The 20,505-nt window shown below is 43.1% G+C and overlaps 1 protein-coding gene across 1 annotated transcript in view; it reads left to right on the forward strand.

Annotated features, from left to right (window-relative positions):
* Positions 1-20,505, forward strand: part of adam11 (ADAM metallopeptidase domain 11) — a 133,653-nt gene that overhangs the window by 35,811 nt on the left and 77,337 nt on the right. The window contains exons 4-8 of the mRNA XM_080213323.1: positions 5,458-5,527; positions 9,557-9,624; positions 11,881-11,955; positions 13,612-13,683; positions 16,712-16,878. Coding sequence (XP_080069449.1) covers positions 5,458-5,527; positions 9,557-9,624; positions 11,881-11,955; positions 13,612-13,683; positions 16,712-16,878 — 452 coding nt within the window. The remainder of the gene's footprint in view (positions 1-5,457; positions 5,528-9,556; positions 9,625-11,880; positions 11,956-13,611; positions 13,684-16,711; positions 16,879-20,505) is intronic.

The following is a 20,505-nucleotide window of genomic DNA, read 5'->3' on the forward strand; positions in this document are numbered from 1 at the left end:
GGAGCACCCAGAGGAAACCCACGCAGAACATGGGGAGAACATGCAAGCTCCACCTGAAGAGACAGTCACCTGAGGCTGGAATTGAACCTGGGTCCCTGGCGCTGTAAGGCAGCAGCGCTAACTACTGTGTCACCGCACTGCTCCTTAAAGTCGTAATGGAATTTCCTGGGTATTTTTATTTCTCTGCCTCAATTAGCATTCAATCTATTCCTCTTTTGTTTTATTTGTGCCTCTTCTAGGGGATTACGTGGTTGTGTGAGAGGGTTGAATGGTGGTGGGATGGGTTTAAATGTCACCTGTTATTTTATACCATTTGAAACTGGATAAATTTGATGGAGCAACTTGCCTTGTCGTGTCATTTTCCATACATACATAATCTGTTGGGATTGACATCACCTCGTTAGCATTGATGGTCATGCTAATCTACATTACCTTAATGCAGCTTGTTTTCCAGTGGAGTTATTTGCAGTGCAGGTCTTTCCTCTGTTGACAGCATTAAGGAAACTCGAGGTGATGCCATGTCAGAAGTAAGATTACACCAATTCTTTATCAGCATTTTAAATCCATTCCCTGTCACTCAAGACCCGAAAATTTTGAATCGAAGGAGAGAAATTTGTTAAAATGGGAATGGCGGGAGTGACTATCATTCTGAACTGTGATTCTGCTAATTGTACAGATGAGTGCACCTATCCAATGACTTCCAGGAGCTAATCGAGTGAGGCAGTGTTGAGAGAAAATGTGGTTCTTAATGAGATTAAGTTCCTTTCTCCTTGAGTAATTTATATTTTATAGCTTCTAATGGATCATATTCAGCTGTGCTGACTTTTAAGTTTAAATCAATGAAAGTAGCTATAGTTGCAGTGAGCAAACAGACTACTAGAATGGGCACCTTACTAACAATGGTGACTGGTTAGCATTTGCTGGAATTACTAGTCTGTAATGAAAACTATAGCACAGACAAATCAACAACAAGTGGTGTGATAGCCTGTACGTTTTTTAACCACTTTCCACTGTTATGTAATTTCTTTGAAACCATCTCCGTAATTAAATTTTTAATACTGGCTTTCTGCCCCTTGTAAGAAGCTAAGCAAGATGCAAATGCAATCTCCTCCTCTTGACTTTGGCTGTGACTCACAGGGGGGCAGGCACGGTACGGTGGTTAGCACTGCTGCCTCATAGTGCCAGAGACCCAGGTTCGATTCCATCCTTGGGTGACTGTCTGTATGGAGTTTGCCCATTCTCCCTGTATCTGCATGAGTGTTCCGGTGTCCTCCCACAGTCAAAAGATGTGTGGGTTGATTGACCATGATAAATTGCTCCTTGGTGTCAGAGGGACTAGCACAGGTAAATACATGGGGTTACAGGGATAGGGCTTGGATAAAGTTGTGGTCAGTGCAGACTCGATGGGCTGAATGGCCTCCTTATGCACTGTACGGATTCAGTGATTCATACAGAATGCATGCATTTGATAGTGTCGGTATAGCCAGTGAACACCCAGAAGGGAAAAGGATGGCCTACAACTAGAGGATTGGAATATTCCAGCAATGTGATACCATTGGCAACATGAGGGCAGCAGTGGTTAGCACTGCTGCCCTACAGTGCCAGGGACATGGGTTCAATTCCCAGCTCGGATCAGTGCCTGAGTGGAGTGTGCACATTCTCCCTGTATCTGCTTGGGATTCCTCCAGGTGTTCCAGTTTCCTCCCACAGTCCAAAGATGTGCAGGCTAGGTGGATTTCCCGCGCTAAATCATCCCTTAGTGTCAGGGGGATAAGCTAGGGTAAATGCATTAGGTTATGAGGATAGGGCCATGTGTGGGACTGTGGTCAGTGCAGACTTGATGGACTGAAAGGTCTCCTTCTGCACTGAGGAATTCTATCTATCTATCTATCATCAATTGTTTTGACAAATTGGAACAAATGTTAAAAAGTCTGAAAAGTAAATGCATCATTATTTTATTACTTTACACTTGCTGGGAGTTAACTAAAGAAGAAGAGGAAGGGTTAGTAGACTGCAAAGTAATCTTTCACGTTATGTAATGGTTTTTTTTCTAAAAAATGTAACCCCCTTCATCTTTCCTTTTCAGCATTACGAAGGCCTGTGTTATAATTTTGGTATATTGTCTGCTGGGCTTTATGATACTAATGTGTAATATGAAAACCCTGCAATATTGCAGTGAACATGAAATTCCCCATACACCCCCTTCTCTGCCCTCTGCCAGAGATAGGTTCACTCCTGTTTTACGCTGATTCATGTTGTATTGAGGTGCATGGGTCTGAATAATATGCTGAGTAATATTATATAAGTGCTTAGCACAACCAATCAGATTGCTTTGCTACATTAAATGAAATGTTAAGTAAAGGCTTGGCTACGTTTCAATCAGTTATGATTGTGCTCTGCCAACCTGAACTGTTGCCAACAGAACATTACTTGCTTCTGCCTGAGTGCTGCTGGTAATTTTCAGTAAGTTATATCAGAACTTTGCCTGGTAAAAGAAAGTCCTGAATGGAATTTTACTCTCCCATCATGTGTTCTGAGGCAGGTTGATGGGGGGAGAGTTCAAAATTGGGAACCCCCCTGGGAATCCCCCCACCCAAACGCTGATGCAATTTCACGTTTGGGTGGGCAAGGCCTTGGGCAGGAAACCTGCCCATTCACGTATTAAGGCCCTTAAGTGACTTTATCCTACCCAGCCTCAATGTTTAGGATGGCAGGAGCAAGTATGGATAGGGTTTTCTGACATTTTCACTTTTCCTAATCTCGGGCACAAAAGTGTGGGTGGGGGAGAAGGGATACCTCACTCCGAAGCCTCCCTGACTCTGAAGGTTCCCTCAGCGTTGAGGCACACCCTCCCTGGTCTCCCCAGGACCTTGGAGCTCCAGGATCATCCCTTGTCCCTGGTCAACCCCCCCAACTGCCATGATAGACCCCCCCAAAAGGCATCCCCTACTCACCTGCCCCTGAGTGCTACCTTCTCAAAGATCTCGGGACTTAGGCCCAGGCAGAGGGCTGCTGTAGCATGTCTGGCCACTGCAGCACTGGGTCTGGCCAGTTTGATGAGCTGTCGGACAATCAGCAATTGGAAGTATTACCCACTACCAATCAGCACTCCAGTGAGGGTTAAATCGCAGTGGGACTGAGAGAGTCAGCGGCTGTACATTAGGTCCCGACTCTCAGGATGACAATCACTGCTCAATATTCTTAAAATTCTACCCCTGCTCTCTCTAACTCTGCACTACATCATCTCAGATTACGAGCAAACTGATGAGAGGTATTGTATTTATTTTATTAAGTTTTTTAAAGTTTTATTTATTAGTGTGACAAGTAGGCTTACATTAACACTGCAATGAAGTTACTGTGAAAATCCCCTAGTTGCCACACTCTGGCGCCTGTTCAGGTACACTGAGGGAGAATTTAGCATGGCCAACGCTCCTAACCAGCACGTCTTTCAGACTGCAGGAGGAAACCGGAGCACCTGGAGGAAACCAACGCAGACACGGAGGGAATGTGCAGACTCCGCACGGACTGTGACCCGAGCCACGAATTGAACCCAGGTCCGTGGCGCTGTGAGGCAGCAGCACGAGCCACTGTGCCACCCTGCCACCCAGAGAGTCCACTGATCCACTTTCCTCTGGCCTCAGTGAATTGCTATGATGTGTTTGTTATGTTAAAGGTGTTACACAAGGAGGATCATAGCTGTCACTAAGCTCATGTGCTTTATTTTGCGATATTACTGTAGGAATTCGGTAATTGTCAGACCCCCCCCCCCCCCCCCCCCCCCCCACCATGGCAAATATTCGAGTATGAATTTGGTACAAGGTGCTGATACTTTAGGGTTTAAGACTGTAAAACTGATTGATGGCCTGGGAGGAGATTTGGGAAATGTTAGTTCAGATATACAGCAAGCCAGTAGCGCTCTCCTAGTTTTTGTAAATGTGTGCACTTTATTTATGACATGGAGCTAAGAATGGAAATGGTTCAGGCTGCCAAAATATACAGAAGTGCCAGTGGGGTGGTAATGCTGTTGATGTGGTGTACATGGGTAAAATGCCAGTTTTGTGAGCAAAGTTAGAACTCCTGGAATAGAAGGGAGAACAACAACACTGACATGAAATTGGCTAAGTGACAGGAAACAAGGAATAGTGTTGTTTTTCTTGGATTGGGAGCAGATTCATAGTGGAGTTCCCTAGGAGTGAGTCAGTGTTAAGGTGCCAGCTGTTCCTGATGTACATTAATGTCCTTAACCTTGGTGTAAAGAGCACAATCTGAAAATTTGCAGATTAGCCAAAATTTTTAAGCATTGTGAGGTTTGAGGAGGAAAGTGATAAACTTCAGGAGGACTTGTGACCGACTGGTGAGAAGCGGCAGATCAGGTTTAATGCAGAGGAGTGTGAAATGATTCATCTGGCAGGAAAATAGTGGAGACAATGGAGAGCAAATGGTACAATACGAAAGGGTTTAGGAGCAGATGGAGCTGGGTGTATTTGTGTATAAATCATTGATGGTGGTAGGACAGATGCCAGGCGGTGGGGAGAGGAGATATGTGTGTATGTGGGGAGGGGTGGTCCTCAAGAGCTGTATGGTGAGGGAATGTGGGGGGGAAGGGGACATTTTCATTTTTTTTACCAGAGATTGGGGTGCTCTTTTTAAAGGGCGTCACAATCTCTGGAAAGCCAGCAATACTGGATCTTTCCATCCCTGCCCCATTAGTGTGAGCCATGCCTCCAGGATTTATTTGCTTAAAGCTGGACAATTTGGGGAGAAGAGCCAGCAAGCAGCACACCCCTTTTCTCTCCTCGAAAATAATGGAAAATCCTGCCCATCATCTTTTCCTGAAAGACAATAGTTTAACTCAGTTTAAGGCTAGTGTAATATTCAACGCATGAAGAACATCCAGTGGTGATGTCCTTTGAAAACCTTGTGGTAATATATGAAAGAATGCAAATCTCATTGTCATAAGAGCAAACACCAAGTTTTTCCAATTGCTGTTAAATCTTTCTGATAATGTTTGGAAAATAGTTAATGTAATTACGATACGCCCTGATTAATTTCATGTTTCTCTCTGTTCAACCTGCGCCAACTTTATCCCAATATATAAATTTCTTTATTCTGGATGCTTCTTACGAAGTGTTATTTTGCTGTTGTCTTCAGATGCTTGCCTATGATTGTATTACTGTTTCACTGTGTCACCGCAGTGGATAGATGAGAGAAATAGTAGGGAAACAGTATCCTCTTCAATTACATTACATTGCGCAGAAAATGACTGTTGCAATCTAATAATGGCTTGCTCTGCACCATTTAGCACTCGCATGCATTATATTGTTGGACTGTATGAATGCATAATCACATAAAGAGAGATCTTCTCAAACTGGCTCCTGAAATGTATTCGGATTCATCAGGTTGTAGGTTAATTTAATATGTTCTGATATAATGTTGCTGTTCTCTTCTTACATACAGCATGAACAACAACCTCATATTGCATACAGATCTCCTGGTTTTGATATCCCAGTGGGATGTACATCATCTGGTAAGGAATGCTCCTTCATTTATTATGTACTATACGCTATTTGAGTCAGTCTTCTGATAGGAAGGGGAAAAAGGCAAGTTTACCATTGTTGTATTTCAGTTTTAATGATACTCCGAACTGTTTGTCCTGGAGTTGTTTCAGTCTCGTAGCCCAACTCTCTCAGACTAAGACGAATTTTCTACATGGAGTGTTGGGTACAGCAAAATCTTGGTTGTGCGGCATACTGAGGAAACTAGCCGCTTAACAGGGAGTTACACTGCAGCGGACGCAGGACAGGGTGCTGCTTTGCCTTTGAGGGGGAGAGGGGAAGTAATTGGACTGTTGAGGGCCCCATTGCAATAGGCAGGGCATCACAGTTAAACCACCACAGCTGACACTACAACTGATACCATGACCTTCAGGCCATCTTTTATAAAGAAATGGAGCTGTCACTTTGAGCTGTACGTCTTTGTTCAGACACAATAACCAAAACTAACATAAAAATTTAATGATTACAATGTAAAGCCTAAGAACAACTATTGTCAATTTACAACCTATTGTTTTTTTTGCACAGCATTATTTGCACACTGAAAGTTTAAGTTATTAGTGTCATGGATCGGCTTACATTAACACTGCAATGGAGTGAAAATCCCCTAGTCACCAGACTCTGGCACCTGTTTGGGTACACTGAGGGAGAATTTAGCATAGCCATTGCACCTAACCAGCACACCTTTCAGACTGTGGGATGAAACCGGAGCACCCGGAGGAAACCCACACAGACACGGGGAGAACGTTCAGACTCTGCACAGACATTGACCCAAGCTGGGAATCGAACCTGGGTCCCTGGCGCTGTGAGGCAGCAGTGCTAACCACTGTGCCACCCCCACTTTTTTAAAAAAAAGGTGACCCGTGTTTTTTTTTAAATCGGGCTGTCCAAAATTCTGCCTCGCAGAGAATTGGTGGGGTTCCAATGTGGTGGTGCTGGGATAATTTGATTTGAGGGTGGCTAAATAAAGGATTTACCTTTTAATGAGATGGTGTTGGAGGCCCCAACAGTGCCCGGTAATGATGAGCTCTGGCAGTAGAGTGCTGGACAACAGAGTTTACTGTGGTTGGAGACAGACAAATGGGCTAGTGCAGTTGGAAATGCCACATGCCAAAGCTATTACAGTGAATAACTTAATTTGATTTGTTTCTTCATTCACTTTTCCGTATAGATTTAGGAAGATTGAATAGTTATGTAACAGAAGCTAACTATTCGCTAAATATTTTTAAGACGCGGGTTGATGGGTTTTTGATGAGAGAGGGGATTAAGGGTTATGGGGAGAGGGCGGGAATGTGGAACTGAGCCACGACAGATCAGCCATGATCTTATTGAATGGCGGGGCAGACTCGAAGGGCTAGTTGGCCTACTCCTGCTCCTGTTTCTTATGTTCTTATGCTAGGCCAGAGGATGGAGACTCTGTGCTGTGACATTAATTAGTAACAATTATGTTGATGGATTTGTATGAAATTCTTTGAGTCTGCTATCTTAACAAAGGTAATATATATTTAAAAGAAATAGCTTAATAGTTCACAGTGGATGGAGAAGTTTCATATAAATGTTTTAACATGTTTATCCTGATTTCAACTGCTCGAGTTATAAGTCATCCTTTCTTCTTGCAATGTAGAGCCAAACCATGGGCTCATTCCAGCTACAAAATAAAAAAGTTTTGAATCATTCCTGGATCCAAACTTTTTGTTTTCTCCCCATATTGGAATGCCAGCTCTGCCTCTACCAGCCTACCAATCAATCCTTCGGAAGCAGTGATCAGCTTCTTGGGGTTCCACCGTGTTCATGTTAACCAAGTGGAATGATATGACATGAGGGTGACTGTCATGAAGGATTCACCTCTAATGAGTTGGTTTTGGAGGCCCCTGCTACCAACAGCGTCCAACGATGTGAACTCGGCCAGACTGGTTGCTGTTCCGAATCCCGCCACTGGAGGCAGCATCAAACCACTGGTGACAGACTACATTCACCTTGATCCTGGAGTCTTTGTCATTCTGGGGGCTGACAGATATGTACAAAAGTGCTGAGAAAATTATGTAGCAGTTAATTTCCTATCACGCCTTGTGATAGATCTTGACTTTGTGCGCTGTTGTAAAATGAGTGAGAGTAAAACAGCAGTGAATCATAAGAACATAAGAACTAGGAGCAGGAGTAGGCCATCTGGCTCCTCGAGCCTGCTCCGCCATTCAGTAAGATAGTGACTGAACTTTTTGTGGACTCAGCTACACTTACCTGTCCACTCACCATAACTGTCAATTCCTTTACTGTTCAAACATTTATCTATCCTTGCCTTAAAAACATTCAATGAGGTAGCCTCAACTGCTTCACTAGGCAGGGAATTCCACAGATTCATAACTCTGTGTGAAGAAGTTCCTCCTCAACTCAGTCCTAAATCTGCTTCCCCGTTAATTTGAGGCCATGCCCACTAGTTCTACTTTCACCTGCCAGTGGAAACAACTTCCCTGCTTCTATCTTACCTATTCCCTTCTTAACTTTTATTTCTGTTGAGTTCAATGGAAACTGTGTTATGTTGCAGCTGTTACGGTGGCATCAAGAGATTTCCAACCTTGTTAGGGACAAAATGCATTTATTTGTAAGAGAAACTTGGTAAAGGATGGTTGCAGTTCTGGCCTGCCTTGGAGCAGTACTTATATGCTTAGTATATGGCTTCTGGAAGATTCTGCTTGAGAGAGGACTCCATTTCCTGGTGTGATTACTCACTCTCAGTTTCCATCGGTTCCGCAAGTTAAGTGCCCCTCTTCTGTTGTGCTGTCCTAAACACAGTAAGAAGTCTCACACACCAGGTTAAAGTCCAACACGTTTATTTGGTAGTAAACGCTACTAGCTTTTGGAGCGCTGCTTCTTCGTCAGGTAAGTGGGGAGTTCCCCACTCATCTGACGAAGGACCAGTGCTCCGAAAGCTAGTGTTGTGACACTTCTTACTGTGTTTACCTCAGTCCAACGCCAGCAACTCCGCATCCTGTCTTAAAGAGATAGGCACCACGTAGACAACAGAACAGACTGGAAAATCGCTTTCACCCTTTTTAAACTTGAGACATTCTGTTTACCTCAACAAACTTATTCTGATAGAGAAAATACTTCCTGTAATATTTAACTCTCACTGACTCTTTTTCCGAAACTATTTTAACTCCGTGGGCACAGTTGTGTTTCTCATTTTCACTCATGGAAATTTTAATGCTATCTTCCAAGCTCACAAGGAAATGATGAATGGAGGGGACAAACTATATGAGGGAAGAACATCAACGTCAAGGGGAGGCAGTGGTGTAGTGGTATTGTCACTGGACCCACTAATCCAGAGACTTAGGGTAATGCTCTGGGAACCCAAGTTCGAATCCTGCCTGGGCAGATGATGAAATTTGAATGCAATGAAAATGCGGATTAAGAAAAGCTTAATGAAACCATTGTCAATTGTCGTAAAAACCCATCTGTGACGCCAATGTCCTTTAGGGAAGGAAATCTGCTGTCCTTATCTGGTCTGGCCTATGTGTGACTCCAGAGCTACAGCAGTCTGATTGGCTCTTCAATGCTGTCTGAAATGGCCACTCAGTTGGTAGGCAGACAAGGCTGGAAAATCTCTGTGCCTTCACCTAATGATTGATTTCCTGTTTATTGACCTAACAATGTATTTCTACCAATGTGCTGTGCTGCTTGACTCTACTGCAGTCAGTGCTGGACCTCTTGGAGCCATTGGGCACAATTTGTTTTACTCTCCACTGGCTGTGAGAGGGCCTCATCGCATTTTCTTCGACAAGTCCAGCTCTGAAGAGTGACGTGGCCGGAATTTTACCATCCCGCCCGCCAGTGGGATCAGAGCTGACGAGTGGCGGATAATGGCAAGGTCTGTTGACCTCGGATGGGATTTTATGGCTTTGGGATGAGTGAGACCATAAAATCCTGCCCATGATTGTGATTATGCTATGTTTCACAGAGCGGATGTATTTTCTGTTAATAAATTCATTCGCTGTGAATATTTTCAGGGTGCTTTACTGACGACATGCAACAGATCTCACCTGAAAAAGTGTTACGGGTGCGAACCAAACGGCAGGTGAGCATAAAACCTTCTTCCTTATTTAGGTACTGTGCCCTCAGAGGGCACTGACAACCACGGACATCCACTGGAATTGTCCATGATTACGCTGGAGTTTAGAAAAACGAGTCAGGATCTCGTTGAAATGTGTAAAGTTCTGACAGGGCTGATGGATGCAGGGATGATGTTTCCTCCGGCGGGTGGGGTGGGGCAGGGGGGGCAGTGGGGGTGGGGAGGGTGGAGGGGTGAGAGCAGTGAGTGAGGGTGGCACGTGTGTCTAGAACAAGGGGTTACAGTCTCAGGATACAAGGTAGGCTGTTTAGGACTGAGCTGAGGAGAAACCTGCGGAATTCTCCACCACAGAAGGCTATGGGGACTCAGGCACTGAATACATTTAAGGACGAAATAGGTAGACTTCTATACACTAAGAGTATCAAGGGGGAGAGAGCAGGAGTATGGCATTGAGATAGGGAATCAGCCTGTATCACATTGAATAGTAGAGTAAGCTTGATTGGCTTGGTTCTGCTCCTATTTTCTCCATTTATATGTTTGGCAATGTACTGCAGTGGTTTGCCATTATTGTAGAATCATAGAATTTCCACAGTACAGAACAAGGCTATTCAGCCCATCGAGTTTGCACTGACAGAGCATTTTACCCAGGCCCTATCCCCTTAACCCCATGTATTTACTCTGCTAATCCACCTAACCTGCACCTCTTGTGGATTGTGGAAGGGAATCGGAGCACCCAGAGGAAACCCACGCAGAAGCGGTGAGAATATGCAGACTCCACACAGATAGTCACTCAAGGCTGGAATAGAACCCGGGTCCCTGGTGCTGTGAGGCAGTAGTGCTAACCACTGTGCCACCCATTATCTTCTGCAGAATGACTGACCAGGAAAGTATCCCACTCATACTAAGTTTACCTATTGATATATTTCTGGCCTGGTGTTTTGTGAAGGCCTATTCTTGACACTGGCAATATTATTTGCCATGAAGGCTGCAGCATTGAGAGTAAATCTTTCCAATTGCCCAGTATACCCAATTCAACCGTGTAGATTGAAAGGTGTTCTGGCAGTCACCACTGTCGAAAGACCAGTGAACTTCTCTCTAGTTTTGTATTTTAATTCGTTGAAATGTTCCTCATTAAATCTGTATTTTGTAATGTCAGACTTTCACTGCAGTTGCCCAACTGATTCCTCTGAGTTTAGTTTTTGTAATGCCAGTCTTGAAAGTTGTACACCTCCTCAGCTTAATATTGGTCAATTCCTTCCTGGCTTCCTGTGTGATGCTACTATGCCATTAAGGCATGTATTTTATTCCTGTTTCTCTGCTTTTTTTTTGTATTGTTGCCATGATGTCTGTTGGAGACATATAATGGGCCTTTTTGTTTATTTTTTAATCTGGGCCTAAAGAATGTCCTGGAGTTTTACGAGTTTTACGAGTTTTACAACCCTTTGAATTGTTGTGGGAAGATTGCTGGACAGGTCAAGGTCAGGTGGTTCCTTCACAGAGGAATCCAAGGATTCACTTTCAGTTTTAATTAGAAGCTTTTGAACTGCTGAAAAGCAGTTTGTTTTTGCGTCTCTCCCTTGGTATAAAAATTCTGCTGGCTAGTTGGAAACAGTCTTTCTTGCCTTTCTGAAGTGAAACTTTTGTTGTTGGTGTGTTGCTGGCCAGAGGTAATCAGTGGCTGTATTTCTACCTTGAGGTTTGCTGGGAGTTCCAGAACGGAGAAGCCAGAGTTTCAATTCTCCATCTAAAGGACCAATTCTGCACTCTCTCCTTTCCTTCTCTATGTATAGTATGCTTAGCCTGTATAGTGTGCAAAAAAAATACTCTTCACTGAATACTAACAGTATGACAATAATAAATCAAATCACAGCAGGTGTTCAGAGTTGCAAAATCACATGAGCACATGGATTTTCTATGCTAAACCAAAACTGGGGGTCTATGTTGATAAGAATGTTGTCTAAGGTTTAAATAATATCATTTTTTTTGTTTGTAACTGGCAAAAGTTCATGCCAAGTTTCTTTCTATGCATTAACTGTATTCTTAAATGAACTTTGTTTGATAAAAGCTCCCTAGTGGATCATTTGGATCATATCTGGAGTGAAACATTTTCTGCTCAAATTCAGAGAGCAACATGTATGATCTAGGCTGACTTCATAAAACACTTTGGAGTTTCTGACCTGGATTATAACACCTGCAAGTCCCCTTAAACTAATAGGCAGACTTTAACATTTTGGATTTCTTTTAATTCTCCACTATTTGTAGGTACGTCGAGGCCCTCACACTGTCCTGAGAGAAACCAAGTACATTGAGCTGATGGTGGTCAATGATTACACCCTGGTACGTGTTTAAATTTGAGTTGTTTTGTACTGCACTGCTGCAGTTTTCAGAATAGTTGCAGACTGTCTTGAGATAATAGTTATCCTATTAGTGATATGAGACAGGACTTCTGGCAACTGGTAATCATTTATCTCCTTTAGTTGAAAAGTGGCTGTTTTAAACCAAGGTAAAATGGAAAGTGCAACTGATGATAATAACTGGTAGCGCTCGGTGCATTTATTTGACTTTTTATTTTCCACTCTTTCAGTAGTAGCATTAACTAACCCCTATTAGTGGAATGTCACTCTAACATTCACCCACCTATTGCAGCAATGGCTATTTCTTGGCTGTCTAATACACTAGGTAAGTTTGTGTTGATATTTGCTGCCAATCCCATCACTAATTATCCATAAAGATTAGAAAAAAATAGAAACTAAAAGCAGCAATAGGCCATTCAGTTTTTCAAACCTGCTGTTCAATTCATACAGGTCTTGGTAACTAATTATCTAGAAATTAATCCACATGCAAACATATTAGCATGTCGCAAGTAATACATATTAGAATTAAATCTCATAACATGAATAAACATATTGATATGGAGGTTTCACTTCAGATAACAAAAAGCACAAGATTGGACCTGTTTTGAAAAGTTGGGGTAAAGTCACCAATTTCTCGGTATATATTTTTTAAAAATTGTATCTAATGCCTTTTAAAACATGCGTACTTGTCCAAAACAATAGTGCAGAGGGAGGCCAAATGGCCCATCGGGTCTCCAGAAGGCATTTTACCCAAGCCCAACCCCGCACTCTATCCCCATAACCCTGTGCATTTACCATGGCTAATCCACCTAGCCGACACATCTTTGGACTGTGGGAGGAAACCAGAGCTCCCGGAGGAAACACGTGCAGACAGGTGGAGAACATGCTAACTCCAGCATTCGATTGGAATCAAACCCAGTTCCCTGGTACTGAGAGACAGCATTGCCACCGTACTGCCCTGGTATATCCGTAGTGAAAGAATTCCTGAGCAGATTGACAGTCCATTAGGAATGCTGCTTCCATAGCTAGCAAGTTGGACTTGAACATAAAGCTTTTGGGCCAGAGGCAGAGATGCTACCATTCTGTAACAAGAACTCCTAAACTGTAAGTAAGACACTGACAAAACTATGCAGTCCACACTTGCGCACAGTAATGAGTTTTGCCCATCAAGGTTTAAGGGTGACATTTGCACCTTGAAGATAGAGCAGATTGCTGTGACTGTTGACAGAGTATTAAGTTGCAAAACAAGATCGGGAAATTTTAGTCTTTTCGGCATTGAAAGTAGGTGTCTATGCAGAACCCCATAGATGATCTCAATGATGGTATTAATCAGCTAAATCCAGAAGAGTATTCAGGACAAACCATGTCCTGGTTCAAAGTACACACATATTTGCAATATGGGTACTGAATTATGATGAGGAGCAAGAATGAGTATAGTGTGGTTGCATCTGTGATAGAGAAAATTTTGTTCTCAATATTAAACCCTGACTTATTGCCTGAAACATTGATGGCTTTTTTTTTAAATGGCAAACACTGTGGTATTATTTATCTCTTCACTGTTAATCAAGTGTTTTAATATTACAAAAAATATCTGATTTATTCTGTTTATTTTGCTTGTATTTCACTTGTATTATTACAGTTCACAAAGCAGCGGTCTTCTGTCACCCTAACAAGCAATTTTGCTAAATCCGTCGTGAATCTCGCCGACGCTGTAAGTACTTCAGTTTGAATCACTGTCTTCCTGTGTAATCACCATTTATCAAATTCAGTACTTGGAAAAGACAGTAGGGTTGCTCTGTTGGTCACTGGCCGGAATTCTCTGGCCATTCAGACCGGTGGGATCTCCCAGCCCCGCTGACTGTGTATTCCCGCTGTGGGTTTCCCAGCACAGCGGGTGGAATCAATGGGAAATCCCATTGACAGTGGCAAGACCAGAAGATCCTGATGAGTGGGGCACCACCATTAAGAGTGAGAACCCTGCGCAGTGTGTGGCTAAGGTTCCTAGCCATCTGCCTGTGACCCCGACTGCCCCACTTTCCGAGTGCTTTTTACCGTCTGTGCCTGGTAATGTGGAGGCATCAAATATCAGTTAGTCGCGTCTTCAATCAATTTCTATCAGCAATGAAGTAACTCAACTCAATCCCTGAACCCATTCAATGACATGTTCTCCTTCAACATGGCAAAAGATAGTAACCCATTACTTTGGCATGAAGTAACACAGTATAGGTTTGTGTTCTCAAGACATCAGGAGTATTGGATGGTTGTAGCCTTTTCCCAGGCCAGTAGAGATCATGACATTAGCCACTGACCAGATTTGCTAATTGGGGATCTGAAGTATGGTCAATTGCATTTCTAATTACAGATACTGGACCCCTTTTCCATTGTTGCAAAATCCAGAAGGGCCCAAAAGTCAGCTACATTGAAGCTGACAGCCCGGGTAGCAATTTGAATAAGATTCTTTTATTCTTTATTTTTTGTACTTTAAGTACACAATAGGCCTCGAATGCAAAATTCGTAAAATCCCCAAATCTGGCACGCATCCAGTCCTGAGTTTCCTGGATACAGGATTGGGTGGGTACCTGTAATAAATAAAAAATGAGTAATAAATAGTGTCCTTTAGCGTGTGATCTCCATACTGATATTCATGTGGTGTATGAATGTGCGTATGTTGATAAAATGAAGATCAGATGTCATATCAAGCCCAAGATGCAGTGCGATGCTTTATCGTGTTAGCTTGGATCATCTTTGTCTCTCTTGTGGGGACCATAAATTGGATTTAGGTCGATTTTCAATTTGCTTTTTGGAGCAAGCTCAGACTAGATTTGGGTTTGCTTGGTCCATTCTGAGCATTGGCTTTGTAACTTTAAGAAATCCTCTCAAATTCTGTGTGTAGTGAATAATGGCACCACTTTCTCTGCTTCAGGTGCAGGACTGACTACTACCCACCTCTCTCTTCATCACTTAGATTCTTGAAAGCAAACTTATTTCTGTCAAGCTGAGCAATATTTTAGAAAACCAAGTATCTTACCGTGCACTCTTTGCCAGGGAGATGTACTTTGAAAATGTGAGTCATGTGGGCCTTGTATCCAGATAGAAATGCTAATTAGCTATCCTCTAGATGGCCTCCCAACTCCATTCTATCTTGAAATTAAATAGACAGTTTAAACTATAGCCACTTGTAAAACATTCCCAACTGATGGATGGTAAAAGTTTAGAGGGATATCGGCCAAATACAAGCAAATTGGATAAGTTCAGTTTGGAACACCTGGTTAGTATAGACGAGTTGGGCCAAAAGGCCTGTTTCTGTGCTGGGTATCTCTATGACTTTATGATTCTATAATGCAGTAAAAACAATTTTAAAATGATAAGCTATGCTTTTTGATCACTATGTTTTTTATCTCCTTTGTTTCGGAATCATGAGAGATGGTCATTATGCACAAATGAGAAACATTTTAAATGTGCCATCCAGAGGAATGCTCAACTTAAATAGGTCCCAGGTGCAAAGGCTGGTCAGTGTTGGATCAGGCTGACCTGCTCCAAAACAACAATAACATTGAAACAATTTACCATTGTGTACCTAAGCTGTGCAGAGGCAAAAGTCATCCAGGTTCTTTCATCTGACCTCAGGTTTACATGTCTAGGACGTTTTGTGTGTAGGTAACAAGTCAGGATAGCACCCAGTTAGAATGGCTCCATGTCACTGTGTGAGTCTTCCACCCAAAAAATGACTAGTTGGCCATCAAAGAACAGTCAGTATGTAATCTTCAGCCCAGATCCAAAGAGGACAGAAAGATCAGAAATCCGTTGTTGTGAGTAATGTCACGGCAGATATGTTGATCTTCGATGTGCGAATCATAAAATTCCTACAGTGCAAAGGAGCCATTTGCCCATCGAGCCTGCACTGTCAACAGTCCCACCCAGGGCCTACCCCCCCCATAACCCCATGTACTTACCCTAGTTAAGCCCCCTGACATTAAGGGGCATTTTAGCATGGTCAATCCACCTAACCTGCCCATCTTTGGAGTGTTGCAGGAAACCCATGCAGACACGGGGAGAATGTGCAAACTTCACACAGACAGTCACCTGAGGCCGGATTTGAATCCAGTTCCCTGATACTACGAGGCAGCAGTGCTAATCACCGTGCCACTCTGTTGCCCCTGCCTGCTCAAATATATGAAAGCACAGTGCCAGCTTGAGTATGTACTCCAGATCCCTTTTTAGTGAGTTCCAGGTCACAGCATTTTGCCAGGGTAAGATGCCCAGAAGGAAGAAAAGTTTGAGTGAGGTACTGAGCTGATTTTGGGCATCTCCTAGTCAGAGCCAAGCAATGTGATTGAGTGAACTTGGAGCAATGGCGAGATAGTCAGCCTTTAAAATGGAGCGGGTAGAATCTTTTTGGGCAAATACATATTCCCAACACTTTCTCGGAGAAAAAAAATGATTAAAGTGAACCATGTTAAAGGGAGAGAATGTGAGAAAATTCATGATCAGCCTCTCTTGTACCATAAACTCCCGGAAAATCCCACCAGAGGTTAATGGATCTTTGTATGGTCAGTGTCCCGCCTACTACAATTCCCATGGCAGGCGGGCCAGTAACATTCCGCCCACAGACTTTGGTCCATAAATCAAATCATACGTGAGCAGAACTTGTGCGTGAGAAACATATTTCTAACAGAGGGAGACGCATGTCTGGTTTCAGCTGTATTTGGTTTGCTCATTGCTTTCATTCCGTGCTTTAGATTTTTAAGGAACAATTGAATACACGGATTGTGCTGGTTGCTATGGAAACTTGGGCATCTGGTGACAAAATGGAAATCAATGAAAATCCACTGGTGACGCTGAGAGATTTCATGAAGTACAGAAGAAACTCTGTCAGAGAACACAGTGACACCTTTCACATGCTTTCGTAAGTCGCATCCGGTCTTGTGGGTTTTAATTTTGTAAAGAAAAAAGAACATCACAAAGTACTTCTTACGTTTAGCGTAGTTTTGAATGCTGGTAGAGATCTTTAAATTACTCTTCTGCTGACAAAAATGAAGTCCTCTTGTTTATTAGACATTAATACAGACGTACCTATGAATGTACAAAATAAGAACAGAAGCAGACCATTGAGCCCCTTGAGCCTGCTCCACCATTAAACAAGATCATGGGTTGAATTATTTGTGTTTCAAATCCCATCTACCCCCAATAACCTTTGATTCCCTGGCCTTATCAGAATCTTTCTTCCTCCACCTTAACAATATTCAACCTTCAACCCCATCTTCTGAGGCAGAGAATTCCAAAGTCACAGAAACCTCTGAGAGGAAAGGGTGCCCCTCATCTCTAGCCTTAAAGGGCAACCCCTAACTTTAAGACATTTCCCCCTTGTTCTGGACTCACTCACAAGAGAAAATGGCCTTTCTACATACACCTTAAAGACTGTTCAAGACCTTATATACTTTGATCAAGCCATCCCTCACTCTTCTAGACTTCAGTAGAAACAAACCCAGCCTGTTCAACCTATTCACATAAGAACAAACTGTTTATTCCAGGTGTCAATCTAGTAAACCTTACAGTCGTAGAATTATAGGCCGGAAACCCATGCAGACGTGGAGAATATGCAAACTCCACAGTCACCCAAGGCTGGAATTGAACTCGGGTCCCTGGCACTGTGAGGCAGCAGTGCTAACCACTGTGCCACAATGCCGCCCTTAACACAGTATTCGAGATGTAGGTCGCACCAGTGTCCTGGATAACTGAAGCTTAACATCCTTACTTTTATGTTCAGTTCCCCTCATGATGAAAGCTAGCATTCCATAAGTCGTCTTAATTACTTAATGTACCTGCATTCTGACTCTGTGACTAGAACAACCTCGAGCTCTCTGCACCTTGGAATTCTGCAGCTATTTTACATTTGAGTAATACTCTGCTTTTTATTCCTCTCGACATAGTGAACAATTTCACATTTTCCCACGTTATTCTCCATCTGCCAGATTGTTGCCCACTCACTTATCCTATCTATATGCATTTGTAAACACCTGTCTTCTACATATTTTCCTGCCTATCCTTGTGTTGTCTGCAAATTTAGCTATCACATCTTGGCTCTCCTCATCTAAATCATTGACATAAATTTGTAAAGAATTTACTCCAGCAGTCACATCCTGCCGGTCAGAAAAAGACCTATTTATGCGTACTCTGTTTTCTGCCAGTCAGCCAATCTTCTATCTGTGATAAAGAGGTGCCGCTATTTCACATTATCAGTGAATAGCACCTTGGTTTCTTCAGACTGGGTAACTTTAGAACCAACTTTCATCATCATGGTGTGAGCAGCCAAGCAGGCAACAAAAGCAAGAGGTAAAATATTGCTGACATTGGAAATTTGAAATAGAAACAGAAAATGCTGGGAACCCTCTGCAGGCCAGGCAGCGTCAATGGAGATAGAGATAATGGATGGAATTTTACAGCCTTGCTCGGGCAAGAACGGTAATTCCTGCCCAAGGTCAATGAAGATTTCCGTTGTCGGACTCTCACCCACCCAGAATCGGAGCGGGCGAGGTGGTAGGATTCCGGCCTACGAAGGACTTGGGTGCAGCCTGTTTTTGAGAAAAGTAGTGACTTTGCACTCATCATTTTCAAAGCCCTTCCCACTGAGATGTTGCTCATGTCATATTTGGCTTTCTGTAGACTAATTGATGGATTTTGGTTGCTTTGATTAGTCAACAACTCCATTACGGTTGTATCATGTGACTAAGCGGCAGTAAGTGAACTGGATGCTCTAGGTCTTCTGGCATCCAGCAGTTCCTACATTTCTAAGAAGGTAGGGTTAATATTTCAGAACACTGAAAGGTCGTTGACCTGAAATGTTAAATCTTACCTTCCTTCCCCCGCTGATGCTGCATGTTTCTAGCATTTCTTATTTTAATAAGGAAGTATATCCTTGTAATGGATGCAACCTTTATCTTGAGCCCTCTGTGAGAAAATGAATGGAGCGTTGAAGCAATAATGCCATCTGACCTCTGGTAGGCTACTCATGGACGCCTTTAGGAAGGCAAGTCAACTTTATGACGAGATGGTTACTGACAGCAAAGTCTATATTTTCCATTTTTTTTCCACAGCCATTTCGAAGGTTTGTGATCCTGCAGTGAATACATGAGCTGATCCTCATCAGGTAGTCAGGCCTCACTGAGGGCAGTGATCTGGATGTTGTACCTAACCAGCTCTTCTCTATTGGGATCAGTGCTATCTGCGACTGGCCAGAGAGGTGAAGCAAACAATGTTTAGGCCACCTTTCTTAGCCCTTTCCTTCTACTAGGGAGGTGAGCAGTGTGATCCTGAAAACAGCCTGCTCAGGGCTACTGAGATCCACTTCAGTCACATGCAGACCACAAAGACTGGAAGAGATTCCATCATGTTCCGAAATCTCTCTATGGGCCCCATATAATCATAGAATCCCTACAGTGCAGGAGGAGGCCATTCAGTCCATTGACAACAATCTCACCCTGTCCCCGTAACGCCATGCATTTACCCTGACAATTAATCCCCCTGACAATAAAAGACAACTGAGCATGGCCAATCAACCTAACCCGCACATGTTTGGACTGTGGGAGGAAACTGGAGCACCTGGAGGAAACTCGCGGGGAGAACATGCAGACTCCACACAGGCTATGACCCAAGCTGGGAACCGAACCTGGGTCCATGGCGCTGTGAAGCAGTCTACTGATTCATCACCAATCCTGGGTGTCAAACAGAATGAACCCAAATTCTAGAAAGATGGGCAGATCATTTTAACCACATCCGCAATTGGCCTCCTTCCATCAATGAAGAAGCCATCAAAAGGCTGCTACAGGAAATTTGGCATGTCAGCTACAACTCTCACCAATTTTTACAGATGCACCATAGAAAGCATTCTTTCTGGTTGCATCACAACTTGGTATAGCTCCTGCTCTGCCCAAGATCGCAAGAAACTACAAGGGAATGAATGTAGCCCAGTCCATCACACAAACCAGCCTCCCATCCATTGACTCTGACTACACTTCCCACTGCCTCAGAAAAGTAGTCAGCATAATTAAGGACCCCACACATGCTGGACGTATTCTCTTCCACCTCCTCCTGTCGGGAAAAACATACAAAAGTCTAAGATCATGTACAAATTGACTCGAGTAGGTTCTTCTGTGCTGCCATCAGACTTTTGAATGGACACTAAATTGATCTTTCTCTACACCCTAGCTTTGACTGTAACACTACATTCTGCACCTTCTTTCCTTCTCTATGAACGGTATGCTTTTGTATAGCACACAAGAAACAATACTTCTCACCATATACCGATACATGTGACAATAATAAATCAAATCAAAGCTTACCATCAACTGCCCCCTTGATGGCCCCCTATGTTGGAAAGGATGAACACAATCAAGTACCTGGCTAGCTGTGAAGCTCAGCAACTGATGCTATCCCAGTGATGGAAGATGGAAGTCAGGAATTTCCCTGAACCCTTTCAGTACACGTTGGGAGCAAGGAACCATCCTGCAAGAGTCCAGAAATGCCTCCATTGTCC

The sequence above is a fragment of the Carcharhinus amblyrhynchos genome, chromosome 27 (genome assembly GCF_965287045.1).
Source record: "Carcharhinus amblyrhynchos chromosome 27, sCarAmb.v2.hapA, whole genome shotgun sequence".
In the NCBI taxonomy this organism is placed as follows: Eukaryota; Metazoa; Chordata; class Chondrichthyes; order Carcharhiniformes; family Carcharhinidae; genus Carcharhinus; species Carcharhinus amblyrhynchos.